The 15,622-nt window shown below is 29.7% G+C and overlaps 1 protein-coding gene across 2 annotated transcripts in view; it reads left to right on the forward strand.

The window, feature by feature from the left end:
• Blimp-1 (PR domain zinc finger protein 1) overlaps positions 1-3,692 on the forward strand; it is a 35,721-nt gene extending 32,029 nt beyond the window's left edge. For both annotated transcript variants that reach the window (XM_088274170.1, XM_088274171.1), the window contains 2 exons: positions 1-1,236; positions 2,416-3,692. The exon at positions 1-1,236 is cut by the window's left edge and continues 969 nt beyond it. In XM_088274170.1, coding sequence (XP_088130296.1) covers positions 1-1,236; positions 2,416-2,747 — 1,568 coding nt within the window. In that variant the 3' untranslated portion in view covers positions 2,748-3,692. The remainder of the gene's footprint in view (positions 1,237-2,415) is intronic.
• The last annotated feature ends 11,930 nt before the right edge of the window (positions 3,693-15,622 follow it).

Genomic DNA, 15,622 nt, shown 5'->3' on the forward strand with positions numbered 1-15,622 from the left:
TAGAAACAATTCTGACAGGAAACCGTTTGGATAGTAACAATAATGATTCTAACAGACGACAACCTAATGCAACTCCACCTCCGACATCACCTACAGAAATGGCATACTCTTATAAAAAAAGTCAACGGTACGGGAACGCATGCAGTCCGGATTCTAGTTCCAATCTACCGAGTCCAGTTCCTGGTCTTATGCCTGTTGGACCTCAGATAATTATACCTCGAAACAACCATCAAGTTCCTTCACCTCAACCCCCCGCTTTGATGTACGCATCGCCACCGCATCAGATGGTGCCACATACGACTGAAATACGAGAGATCCGGGAAATCAGAGAAATACGTGAAATGAGATATGAAAGCCATTCTTCGCCTAATTATACTTATAGCATGTACTCTCCTCCCTACCCTTCGATGATAACTAGGCTCAGTGGCTCTCCACCTAGTATTCATTCACCGCCAATATCTTCGAGTCAACAATATGAAAGAAATGGACATCAATCTCAGTATCCAACATCCTCCAGTGTTATTACATTAAAAAACTGTTCTCAAATGAACATGCTTCAAAACTCCAACTTAAGTCACCACTTATTGCAACCATTACCTCCCCTACAACACATGTCTCCCTCGCGTCACTCACCACCGGGTAGCCTCAGTCCAGACGGTGGTTCTTACACCAGAAGTTGCAGTCCTTTAAGCCCCGGTTCCCAAAGCTCGAGAGGCTATAGAAGCCTTCCTTATCCACTAAAGAAAAAGGATGGAAAGATGCACTACGAATGTAATGTATGCTGTAAAACATTTGGTCAGTTGTCAAATTTGAAAGTCCATCTAAGGACTCACTCTGGGGAACGACCATTCAAATGTAATGTTTGCACAAAATCATTTACTCAACTAGCGCACCTTCAAAAACATCATTTGGTGCATACGGGGGAGAAGCCCCACCAATGTGATATATGTAAGAAGCGATTTTCTTCCACCTCTAACCTTAAGACTCACCTGAGACTGCACTCCGGTCAGAAACCCTACGGCTGCGATCTCTGCATGCAGAAGTTTACTCAATTTGTGCATCTTAAACTTCATAAACGCCTACACACCAACGACAGGCCCTACGTATGCCAGGGCTGCGACAAGAAATATATCAGCGCATCTGGATTACGAACACACTGGAAGACAACGAGCTGCAAACCCAACAATATCGAAGAAGAGCTGGCAATGGCGAACGCAGCGAATACGGAATACCTTGGTAAGTTTTCCCTTTAATGCTACCACTTTCACTTTTTCAATAGAATTGAACTTTTCACCTTTTATCACTTTTTCAATTAATGATTGCACCACAATTGTGATTTTTTTAATAACATAGAACTTTAGCACTACACATTATTTTAACTGATCGTCCTTAACAATGGTCATATTGATCTTAAAATACATTTATTTTAATACTGAATCGACTGCTTTGAAAGCCCGATACCTCAATACTGACACTTTCACTTAGGCTACGAGAGCAGCTATAGCGACTTTCCAATCCTCTCCACCACTCCTGTTAGAGTTCTCTCTGCCAAACTCTCTCCTCTTTGTTCTGTAATTTTACATAATAGGTTGACAATGACCCGACCTTTTACAACGTAGTACCTACTCAAATTTAATTGATTTCACTATGAAATATTATTTAATTAAGAAAATGTTATAATCATTAAAATATAAACGAAAAAGTTTTATTGAACTGGAAATACAGAAGTCTTGGCATTTATATAGCTTACGACCTGTCATCGGCTGATTTAAATACACTATACAATTTGTAATATGAACTTTTCCACATTGATGATTGAACGATCGTTTTAAAAACTTCCGTCCTCTTTTGTAGTTTAGTGGTTAAAGTTTATGTGTATTATACTTGGAGGTCTCGGGTTTTTTCAACGATCATGATGTTCAGGAGGGCCATTTAAGTCACCTTTGCTTGGCAACAAAATAAATATCAATGCAGTTTATCATTTTTAACAAGTCAATATATTATATTTTCAAGTCTTTGCTTTCAAATGCTTTGGATTTTTTTTCAGGGCAATATTAAGCTAGTAAGATACCAAATAGTCAATGATCACGTTTTTGTAAAAAATGCACTTGGTCACTTTCTCCTGTATGACTACGATATGTATGTAACATGTGATTATTCACATGCGAGAATAAAACCCTATTTTTCAATATTCAATCATCTTTCATAAGTTTCATCCATCGATGATCCCTCGACACCGCCCCATGACAGGTTGTAAACCAGACTTCCATATTCTTTTTCAAAGAACAGATATATGTACAATATCTTCTTTATAACCTTACTCGAGTGTTAAATCCAGTATATGTGTGCATTATGTTTGCAAATAAAAATAAATAAATTGTCACATTCATAACAAATTTGTAATTTTTCTCGTAGGTCCTGATAAGGAAGGTCCCGAAGAGTCGTTCGACATGCGACCTCTTCCGAGGCTCCTCGGTCCAGGGGGATTCCTTCAGCTCCCTCCGCCGATCTTATCCCAGCACATGGAGTACCAAGGACACCACCAGCTGCAGCATCAGCTGCAGCATCCGTCTCACCAGGAGCACGCAGGTGTGCAGGACCGGGAACAGGAGCAACACCAGCCGCAAAATGGGTTACATGGACTCCAGCAACCCTCCGACAGACACTACAACCCACAAAGGCAAAGTGACGAGACGAGGCCGAGCGTGATAGAGTCCAACCAACCCCTCATCATAGAATGTACATAAACTGAAAACCGCAGTGCTATATGCAAAATCGATGTATGTATGTAACTTCTACGCTATGCCCTGCATACTTGTACGCTTCAAAGTCACAACATATTAAAATTTCAATATATGTGATTATTACATCTTGTAATGTTTACTTTTTACTAGTCTAAAATTTCACTTCTTTGTAATAGAATAATATCTGATAACCGTTTGTATACGTTTAAACGAACAAATTTAACCCCAAAAACATTTTTAATGTGTCGTAATCTTTGTTTGAACAAAAATATTGGATTTACACCCCTGTGGAATTGTCACGATGAACATTTACGAAGCCCGCGACCTGTCAATAGCTAACAGGTAGTAAGCCCTGTTAATGCCAAAAGACTTTCATATTATTTTCCAATTTATTGCTCCGTCTCCGTGAGACATCTATAAAAATCATAAATTTAGTGTTATACGAGTATTATTATGAATGTATGTGGTATACATTTTTAGAATCAAATTGTACATCTGTTTCTTCTTTCCAATAATTTTTATTTGCCTGTGGTAATATAATCATACCCCCTTTCTCCTTTTATAAGGCTGTATTTTAGTATAAGATTGAGTAGTCTATTTTTATAAATGGTTAATTTTTACCTCTTAATGCTTTTTTAAGAATTGCGAGATTCCGTAAAATATTAACGCAACAAAACGATGAAATTTTGTGATTCTACTAAATTAGATATTTATGTGTATTAATAAGTTTAAAGATATTTTTTGTAGGTGTTTTGATTGTAAATATTTCCTGTTACTTTAGTGAACTCCAGTGAAACCAAATATTTATATTCTTTTCCAAAGATTCAAGGAGGCATTCCGCGTAAAGGATGCTTGAATGTCTGTAATAGGGAGATTTTGGTCAATTTTAATTATTCAATTGGTATATTTTATTAATTTATATATTTTTAATAACTCGAATTTGTTTCACCCGGTTTAAATATAAATATAAATGAATATATATAAATACATACATATATATATATATATATATGTATAAATATATATATATATATATATATATATATATATATATATATATATATATATATATATATATAAATATATGTATATATATATAAATATATATATATATACATACATATATATATATATATATATATATATATATATATATATATATATATATATATATATATATAATAAGCATGTATCTCTGATATAAAATACTTTTTGCAAATCAAGTATTTGCCAAATAAATAAATAAATATATTTTCCTAAGCAATTGTGTTATATATGTGTATTCCATACATGCGTATGTATGCAAATAAAACTTACATTTATAACATTTTCTTCTGTTCCTTTGCGTACCTTTATTCGTACAAATAGTTTTACGTTCTTGCAAATGTCGTATAAATAGTTTTTTTGTTAAACTGATGTTATTTTATATAATGTAAATACAGTGTGCATATTATTATTATTATCTAGCATTTTGATAACATTTTTTGTACATATTTCCATATTTACAGAAAGAATGGTGCTTAAAAGGTCAAAAGTAAAAATATGTTTTAATACTTCTGTAACTCTCTGAAATCATACATCTGGAAAAATCTAAGCCATGTCGTATTAAACAGACCATTCTTCGATAATAAGTTTTCTTGAATTAAACAAGATAAGTACTAAAAATATGCTTATTCTTCCATCCTTTTTTACATTTCCTAAATCTCTTAATCAATAAAATATTCAATTTATATTTCCTTGAAAAATAACAATAATTTATATTATAAAATATTATAATTTGTAACACAAAAATCTAGTTAATCGTAACATAATATTTTCCTTTGAATTTCCCACCGATAATTTAATAACATTTAGCCCCAACTATTCATGTTGTAATTATAATATCAGTTATTGAAATAAAGTTTTAAATAAATGTGAAATTAATTAAATAGTAAGATGTTAATGATGAACTTAAAATAAAACATTAAGATATCTGTTATATCTATCCATTAGCCAAAATATTATAAATGTTTTTAACGTAAAATTGATTATATTCAGTATTTAGCTACCGTGTTGTAATAGCTTGTTGTTTAATATTCTAAATAATAAAAAGTTTTGAAAATTATAAACCTTTATCTGAGGAACATATTATCAATTATATTACAATATTCACAAAATCCTTCTCTAACTATTTTCGATTTGTTTATTTATGTCCTTAAAGTTTCACATTTAATTAAAGGAATAAGCTTTATCCGTTAAATATTGTTTTGTAATATATTATTTATGTCTAATTACATATTACATGATACATTGCGTTGTTGTGAGCAGAATATATGGTGCCTTGTACAAAATCACGATAAATACTTAACGATCGAGTAATAATTTATAATGATACTTTCATTTGTGGAAAAAATGTAAAGCAATGTATACGTTGTAGAAAAGTGTATAGAATTCCCGGAGTTATTTTTGCAGCGTAATCTTTAATTTAATCAGTAGGAATATTAAAAATGAGGAACTTGAAGAGAAAATTTGATCTCACAATGATTTCGGGATCTGATTAGCTACCGACTTGCAAACATTCTATTTTAAGGACAAAGTCAGGTTTCATCGAAATCATTACTGGATTTTATCATACAGTGATCATGGACGGACATATGCCATTGTTGCCGCCATTCATCGCCTTGTTAATTCGTTCAAATAGAGCCGACCATTCTGATATGTGACAAAAATAGTTTAATTGATTTAATTAGCACAAAAAACAGATAAAACTAAATTTTTGAACTTATAACTCTGAATGTTTGTGGCGCCTTTCCTGTTACTAACGGTTCCTTTACATTTTTTATATTCAGTACTGAGACAAATATATTAAATATAATATGTATATAATTATTAACATTTTGATACTCTTTTTCAATATTTATATGAAAGAAATTTTAATATGTAATACATGTACATAAAAACTTCAGTTTATAATATGTGAATCGGTGTTAAAACATTCGCGTCTGTAAAACGTATAATTATGTATCTAATTTATTTTAAGATGACTGTTAAATTTTATTATTTCGAGTTAAATTATTTTATAATTAAATTATTATCGTAAAAAAGTATGATTGTGTTTTTTTTTCTATGTGTATGTTTGTTCAAAATATCGATGTTATTATATATGTGTGGGGTATAAAAATATGTGTAGTACATGTAAAAAATCGGAAGTTTAGACCAAAATAAGAAAATAAAATCTTACTGAAATTTATCAAATTGTTTTCATTGAATTCGTTTTAAGCACACCTTTTATAAAACAAGCCTCAGACTTATTTTGAAAACAAAATGGCAACGTTTTAGACTTCTTCGGTTACGGAATTGGAAAATGGACAATGTGGCACTCTACTAGAAAGGTAAAATTCAAAGGTGATTGATTCCTTACGATAGAAAACCTCGTTGTTTTTTTACTGAACAAATAAATTGGGTTGTCTTAACACCTATTTTACATACTCCTTTTTAATTTGTCTCGAAACTGGGTCGAGAGTATTTATAAAAAATAAATACATACAATGCTTAAGGTTTGTAAAATATTATAAATAAATATTTTGTTCCTAATAATAATACTCTAATAATATTAATAAATAAGAAACAACCCTATGTTTATAAAAATACTTTTTCCGATCAATTAAAAAAACGAAAAGTAAAGGATGAATAAAAAAATAATAAAAAATACATTAAAATAAAAATCTCTCGATTTGTATGTGAATGGCAATTCAGATTTGCATTTACAAAATTAACGTTTTTTTTACAACTCCACTCGTTAACGAGTGATTTTAAAAAGTTATGTCAGATTAATAAAATACTTTTTACAATGATTAAAGAAAACACTTATTTTTTACCACTTGAGTTTTATTATAGACTACATGTTTCAGAAGTAAGTGTTTTCTTTAATCATTGTAACATGTGTTTTCAACAAGTGTTTTTTTTAATCATTGTAACATGTCTTACCACAAAGTTAATGCCGAAACAATAAATAAAAATACTTTTTAGTGAGAAAACTGCTTAAATTTAGAATGAATAAAATTAATATAGATTTTTCCAAGGTAAAAAAAAAAATATTAACCATGATGGAATGAAATGTTTGGACATAATGTAATACTTTATAAAATATAGGTACTCAAATAGGTAACTTATTCTTTAAAAAAATATACCTTTATATTTTATTATTTCATTTTAATAGAGAGGACGACATCTATCGGTTTAAATTATAACATTAGTCAAACAATCGAAAGTAACAAGTTTATAAGATCTTCTTGAAAGATCTTACAGTTTTCAGCGATAGATGACTCTAAAACACCATGACAGGAGTGTTTTTTCTCGCATCCGTTTCATGAAATTAATTATAAAGGATACGAGTGTTTCTGATGTTTACCCTGACAAAGTAGTAGTAACAGATTGCATGTAAAGCTTATGGAATATTACGAAATGTTTTGCACTTATACCTAAATACTATGTCAAGTATGTCTATGCAGTGAAATCCTGATGGAAACGTCAGATACATCTTTATTATTTTACCTAGGTATATACACCTAAGTTCAAGACAATGTACTTAGGGGTGTGCAATAGCGCTCGCAGAGGACCTAGCGCTAGGGGTCGCGGTTAAATTTAGATAATTTGTGGATTGAAAATCCAACCCCGTTTATGTCAAATTAAATTCTTCATATTGTAATTATGAATCACGCCGCTTCCCGGCAGGGGCAGGCAGAGAGAATAGAACGCCACACCGCTCTGTCCTTGCAAACATTATTGCCTCTTCCACGTTCATGCATCTCCTTATACATACCCGCTGATAATAGTTATTAATAGTTTGTTAGAATTATAATTATGAATCAATTTTAAAATACCAATAATAAGTTTTTAATGATACTCAATTAACGTTCATACTTTTTTTTCTTTTCTTTTACACACATTTCGTAAGTTAAGAGTATTTGGGAAAATACACAAAATATTTACTACATTGCGATGCCTTAAGATATTGCAAATTGTATCCAATACATTTTATTTTTTAATCGAATTTTTACATATTTTTTTAAGGCTTATCTAATCTTAGAGTTTAAGCAAATTACCTACATTTCTAAATTGTATTGTAAAAATCTACGGTTAAAAAAATAACACAATGTTTTAAAGAGCTGTATTTTTCCTGTCTATGAGTGAATGATGTTACCGAATAAGAAATTCATATGTACAAGGTAAAATTTTCGTATTTTTTCCCCTTAAAATCTGCAAAGAAGTACTTAAAACATTCGCTTTAAACATAATTTAATAATATTAATACTTTTTGTTCATTTCTGCATGATGAATACGAACATTTAAAAAAATTAATCCGTAACATCTCCGTTCCGGTTGGTTCCGATTTTAAAAAGCACAGATTGAATCTCTTGAATTGCTGTAAAATAGCAAATGAATTTTTTTAGCCAATAATTATTCGATTTTTTTAAAGAATAATAAATAAAATTGCTCGATCTTTTAATGGATCGTGACCATTGATGACATGTAAAAATGTGTTAAGAAAACGAGAATGTAAAATTGTTAGATAAAACCAAAAAACGGTCACAGGAACAGGATTACCTATATCGGTAGTGTAAAGGCAAAGGGGTATATCTGTCTTAGACCAAATTTTACAGGAAAGCAAAAACAAACTTGTGAAATTAAATAACTCATTTGTTTTGTGTATTTTTATATGTACATATCTTAATAAAACTAAATAAGTATTGCAACTACATCTATATCCTTTTGCCAGATTATGGAAAACACTATATTAGTCATTTTGTGGAACAAACTTAGAAAATGAAAACTTTGACAGATACACCCCTTTGCCATTAGACTACCGATATATACTGTTACGCATTAACATATATTTTTAAATGCTTATCCAATATATCTAAGGTATCATTATTTATCATTTTAATTCAACGAACCTTTCGAATGCTTGTAAATAATACAATTATATTCCTGTACTTTATTTAATGAAAATCCACCTCTGTAGTATAATGGTCCGCGCGCTCGGCTATCGCACCGGGTTTGATTCGCAAGGGGAGCAAAATAAATATAAGTGATTTTTTCACTGTAATGTTTATTTAATATTACACTGGACCTGAAGCGGAGGGATGATCACGATTTCATTTATGGGTTGGCGATCAAGATAATCATTTATGCGTTTATATGATGAAGTGCCCTATGCACCATCGGGTGCGGATGAGGGTTTGAGTGAGTTATTTAAAAAAGGTGTTTAATTTTCAGGAAATCGTTAAAAATATACTTTTTCTTAATTTTCTTTATAACTACAGTAATAAGATTCCCAGATATACTTTCTTTGTATGTATTACAAATACGTTGGGAGGACGCCTTTGCCAGATAAATAAACATTTTATTTCAATTAGCTCCGCCTACATCCCAGCCCATATAATCTAAATCATATTTTTACAGGTAACAGATTAACCATGCTTTTTGCAAGAGTGATCAAAATACTCATTTCAATAAATTAAACACGTTTTAAGTTTTAAAGTAATAAATATTATTCACAAATACCAATCTGTCGTATTTTTGGGTCGAACAGATACACGGACTCCTCCAAACTCAGGCCACTCATATAAATTATGAGTGCGGGCATGCAACCGCATATCGCTCACTCCTTTCAAGAACGTCATAAATCAAAAATCGTCAATTTTCAGCTGTGCATGTTTTCGGAATGCCCAGAAAATGTACTATATCCCAGCAAAAGTGGCATATTTTTTACTTAACTTTTACCCGCTACAGGGCATAAAGTGTTGTTTTTGAATTTTGAAGAAAATGTATTGTTTAATTATTTTTTTACAAATACTAAATATTTTTCAAATGGAGAAAAAACCTTTAGGTTTTACCTAAAAAGATCTGATGCACAGTAAAAAGATCAATAAGTAGCTTGATATTTATTTTTAATACATTGTATTATTTTTTTAAACTTTAAAAACGTCCTCCTGAAAAATCAAGTTTTTTGATTTATGACGTTCTTGAAAGGAGCGGGCGATATGTCATTTCTATTTTTCTGCTTTTCCTAGCATATAATTATTCATCATTTCCTTTCCTAAATACCTGTAATGTCTTTCACTCTGAGCTCCTTCACTCGCATCACCTCTCCCCGTAAAATAATACTCAATTCGAAGAATCTGGTATCAATCTATGATTGAGCTATATAGGACAAAGAAGAGGTATATATCTTCAAAGCCTCGTGCAGCACAAGCACAAAAAATAAAATAAAATTTATATATATATATATATATATATATATATATATATATATATATATATATATATATATAATATATATATATATATATATATATATATATATATATATATATATATATATATATATATATATATATATATATATATATATATATATATATATATATATATATATATATATATATAAATATAAATATATATATATATATATATATATATATATATATATATATATATATATATATATATATATATATATATATATATATATATATTTTTATATATATATATATATATATATATATATATATATATATATATATATATATATATATATATATATATATATTTATATTTATATATATATATATATATATATATATATATTTATATATATATATATATATATATATATATATATATATATATATATATATATATATATATATATATATTTATATATATAAATATAAACATATATATATATATATATATATATATATATATATATATATATATATATATATATATATATATATATATATATTGAGTGTGAGTTCGCGGCAGCATTAACGGTTGATTTGCTTTTTTTTTATTTAACAGAGACCCTTATTTTTATATGTAACCAAGATCCTTCGGAGTCAATTATTAAACACACTAGCAGACGCTTGAAAACATGATTTTTTTTTTTAAAGCTAATACTTGGACCAGTTATTTTTTTCACAACATTTTGGGTGTGTCATAAAATGATCACTTAAAACCAGCCTATGACGAGTCGCAAGCCCTGTAAATACCCAGACTTCCATATTCTTCTAATTTCATTTGATATATCGAAATGTAAAAGTAACTCCGTTTAGAGACCCAGATTCGTGAACATCCAATTGCATCCGATTTTATGTAAATAAAAATCGGTAAATTTTTATTTGAAGAGCAAAAACAAAAGTATAGATACGTATTTGGATAGTCAATAGAATTAATGACTTCGCAAATTTCATGCAATAAAATCGGTTTTAAGACTTGCGTAATCACACATCACTGTGACTTTTATTCATAATGTCCACATAGTACATGAAATATTATATTACTGCATCGTGACGCGGAGTTGTTAATCCTTGGTCAACTGGCATTTGTCAGCCAGATAGATAGATACCTTTACACTTAACGTGGTGTAGTAGGTACACGAATGTTTTATTTTGCGGATACGTACACGTTATAATATTCATGTTAAATGTCAATATCTGGTTCACATTTGCAAGATCACTTTGGTTACCCAATCCGACGGACTCTATTGTCTGGTCGTTAATTTTTATGACCCATTAAATGTAACAGATTCTAGATTAATTTTGTTTATTCATAATTTATAATGTTAATGTATTTTGAAAAAAACGACAAGTTGATAAATGGAAAAGGCGCTTACTCGAACTATACCTCCTATAGTGTTTCGCCATGCAACATCGTGCGCACATTTTTAAGTTATACGTTCATATTATCATATTTATTGTGTTAAAGCACTCCATATTATTAACGTTCTTACGAGCTTTGATTAGCAACAACGATAGTAGAATTATTATCAAGGTACTTCTGAAGTAATAATTTTATGGGTTGGTTTTGACTTTAATCGTGCATCTACCATCAACAGAATCCTAAATGTTATGGGGTAGGAATATTATAAGCGATACTAAATATGGGTAATGCAAATATAAATTTGGTACTCCAGAATCTTGTCATGTTATTTTAATATTCTAAAGACTGAAGGAATCTCTGGAAATTGTGGAGCTGGAAGATGTTTCTCCTGTTTGGATTGTAAGTAATTTATTTCGAACTTAATTCAATTATACATATCGCTCACTCCTTTCAAGAACGTCATAAATCAAAAAACTTGATTTTTCAGGAGAACGTTTTCAAAGTTTAAAAATATAACACAATGTATTAAAAATAAATATCAAGCCACTTATTGAACTTTTACTGTGCAACAGGTCTTTTTAGGTAAAACCTGAAGGTTTTTTCTCCATTCGGAAAGTATTTAGTATTTTAAAAAAAATAATTAAACACTACCTTTTCTTCAAAATGCAAAAACAACATTTTCTGCCTTGTAGCGGGTAAAAGATTAAGTTAAAAATAGGCCTCTTTTGCTGGGATATAGTACATTTTTTGGGCATTCCGAAAACATCCACAACTGAAAATTGACAATTTTTGATTTATGACGTTCTTGAAAGGAGTGAGCGATATGCCAGTCCTAAATAATTGAATATCAAGCGTAAGGATTCTTATTGGTCTAACGATGGTTATACAGTATTGGGAATCATGTTTCAATGGTTTCCTGTTGCGTTCTGCATGGAAATGCCCCATACGTTGAGGCTGTCTGAAGCATTTAACGAGCTAATCCTTTCGCATTAGACTGTGCTAAAGAATACCACTACCTCCTATCATGAGAATATTTTAGCATTTAGGAACTCCTAGACCTGTTGATGGAGTACATCCCCCTAGAGTCGATGATTCTTCCAGGTGTCAAGTTGTTACAATATTTGCGATTCATATCTGAAGACACTTTGGAGTAGTGTCAGCAGCACATTTTGAATTTATTTAAAATGAAAATATTCACTAAATTCCAAATCAGTAGGTACTTACATGTTTTATCTTTAATTTCTCATGATTTAGTTTAGTTTAGCTCAGCATAATAAATTTTTATAATGTAATATGAAAAATAAAATAAAACTCTTCTATTGAAATATAAAAAAATAGGCATTTGAATACAATTAAACAACAATCAACATTTATAAATTGATTGTTGCATTTCTTGAATACTGGTAGAAGACGATTTTCTTTTTAATTTGGTGCATCCTTGTGATGTATAAAAGTACATAAAGTACGCGTATGTATTATGCATTGCGTTCAAGGTTATTGGGATGGACATATTTATTACAGTAAGTACCCGAGCTTAAAATACACATTTAGGAAATCATGTGACATTTCCGATACGAATTCGGACAAGGGCTTTTTATCAGATTGACATTTGCGCAAGGATGGTGAAAAGCAAGCTCCAAATTACTTTTAAAGGTGATTCGTTTCCAGTATATAATTAATGGAAAAATATTTCATGACCATCCAATCTTAAAGCAAAAATGGTTTCAACATGTATGTACTATATCATATTTATTGACGTATATTATATATATTTTAAATGCCGAGAAACGTCATTAGTTACCTTAATTGGGTCCTTTCAGATTTCACTAACTGAGGATTTTTTATTAATGATGGTTCAAAAAGTACAAAGGCAACCTACACGTTTGAGGCAATGAGATCAAAACTAAGTACAAATACGCTAGGAAACAATGCCTTATGTTTTTTGTACATAGTTGCAACTCCTTAAACATTCAAGTCCTTTCCTTTTATCCTATTTCTAATTTCTCATTAAAGTAATTCAAATATAGGTTTTATAACTTCAAATATTGAATTTATTCATCGAATGAAAAATACTACGGTCACTTTTATTTGTAAATTACAGATAAAATGCATTAATTGATTGTCCGTGTATTTCTATATTATACAAATTGATCTCCCCGAGCTTATTCCTGAATTACTAAAACATAAATCAATGTTCCCAAAGAACAAATATGATCAGGCACATATAGTGGAAACATAATGTATTTCCTAAGTAGACAGACAAATAAAACATTTTCTACAATAATCCATGCAAATGTACGATAATCTCCATCATATTAATCATTGTCATAATAATAACGTTTGTAACCCAACATTTTTAAAATTAATTTGGTGTGAATAATCTCTTCTAATGACTAAGCTATTCTGCTGCCATGTATGCTTCCGTCATAATAAAAAGAGCATAACATTTTGTATATTCTATAGGTACATAGTTTCAAAAAATTAATGCATTTACCTGTCAGTTTTGGTCTCAGTTAAGTATTTATTATCAATATGTGAGTGTAAAAGTGGGAATTAGTTGCAACGTTCTAACATTCTCCCGTAAAGGAGTTTCATAGACAATTACGAAAAATTATCAAACATTTTTTTAAACATAAATAGTATGATTTTATATATTTATAGCATCTATAACTCGTAATTATACATTTATGGAAAGTTCAAAGATTCCTATAACATCTTTAAATGCTTTGAAAAACTGATGAAACTTTGGCATTTTTTCTTGCCTTGACCCTTATCTTTACTAATCATGATTAATCCTTAGCTTTCATGTTATTGATGATGAAATTTACAATTATCCAATACGGTGCCCTATGTACCGTTCAATGCGGATAATTATAAAAAATAATAAAACCCTTATCCGCACCCCAATGGTGCATAGGGCACTGCTTCATATAAACGCAGTGTTATCTTGATCGTTTATACATGAAGGAAAGGTGATAAGCCCTCCGCTTCAGATACACCAGTCCAGGGTAATATTGAATAAATATTACAGTGAAAAAATCAATACATACTTATAAAAGGACTTATCACGGATACTTTTAATCTTTTTTGTAGGTATAGTGCTCATACGTATATCGATGTCGCACATAAAAAGTCCCACATAAAAAAATAAAATATTACTATTATCATACTGGATTAGCTTCCGGGATTTTAAATTTAAATCAGAGTTTATAAATGATACTACTAATACTGAATCCTTACAAACATTAACATTTACGTCCCAATTAAGTCACTCGTCTCGTTCAACTTGACATTCAAAACTGGTTAATACCTTTATGGAGAGCGCAGGAGGTTCGGACACCAAACCTCATCTGTAACGAAAATTATTGTTTGTTCGTTTTTATAAATAATTTAGTCGCGAAATGTGAATCATTTGTACCATGCATGTATGTAGACGCCGTATGTCTCCTTTTATTATTTATTTATATATACGTTTAGTGTATGTATCTTCCAAAAAAATATCGCTATTTTGACCCATTTGCATTCGTTGAATCGATCGAAAATTTCAGAAAAATGTAAAAAAAAATGTCTTTGATATTTTCCTATTCTGTTTACGATAAAGAATTTAGGGTGGAAGGAATAAATATCTACAGAAATAATACGTGTTGTTTTTTTCCGTGAAAAATATTTATATTCGACGTAAACTACAGCTAACTACTTTTCTCCAGTTAAAATTAGTTCTAAGCAAAGCAATAAGTAATAATTAGTTTTTTAGTTATAACTAAACTGTTTACTATTCTTTCTATAAGAAGTTTAATCAAAATGGAGGTTTAACGGTTAATTGAGGTTTACAAATATTATATTTAAATTTTTATCTTATGATATATATACACTGTGACGGATACAATAAGAATTATCAGCGAATTTCGTTAAAATAATGTAAATTAATTCATATTTTCCTATCGTATAATGGAGCAAAAAATATTTTGTGTGTGTATTTTCCATTCATAGATTTTTATCTATACTTTTATATAATATACTTTTGTATATAAATCTAAGGAATTTATAATAATTCTCGTGGTGAATTAATGAGCGTTTAATTTTTCTTTTTCTATACTCGCGCGTCATTTATTTTGTAATTAGTCATTAACTTTAATTAAAATTGTTTTTTATTCTTCTAAGCACCCATGTTTTACGCGTAAACAAAAAAAATGGTTTGTTTAAACTAAATAAACTGGAACAAGGTTATA

This window comes from Brachycentrus maculatus, unplaced genomic scaffold (genome assembly GCF_059751285.1).
Source record: "Brachycentrus maculatus isolate JH-2025_06_01 unplaced genomic scaffold, ASM5975128v1 h1tg000637l, whole genome shotgun sequence".
In the NCBI taxonomy this organism is placed as follows: Eukaryota; Metazoa; Arthropoda; class Insecta; order Trichoptera; family Brachycentridae; genus Brachycentrus; species Brachycentrus maculatus.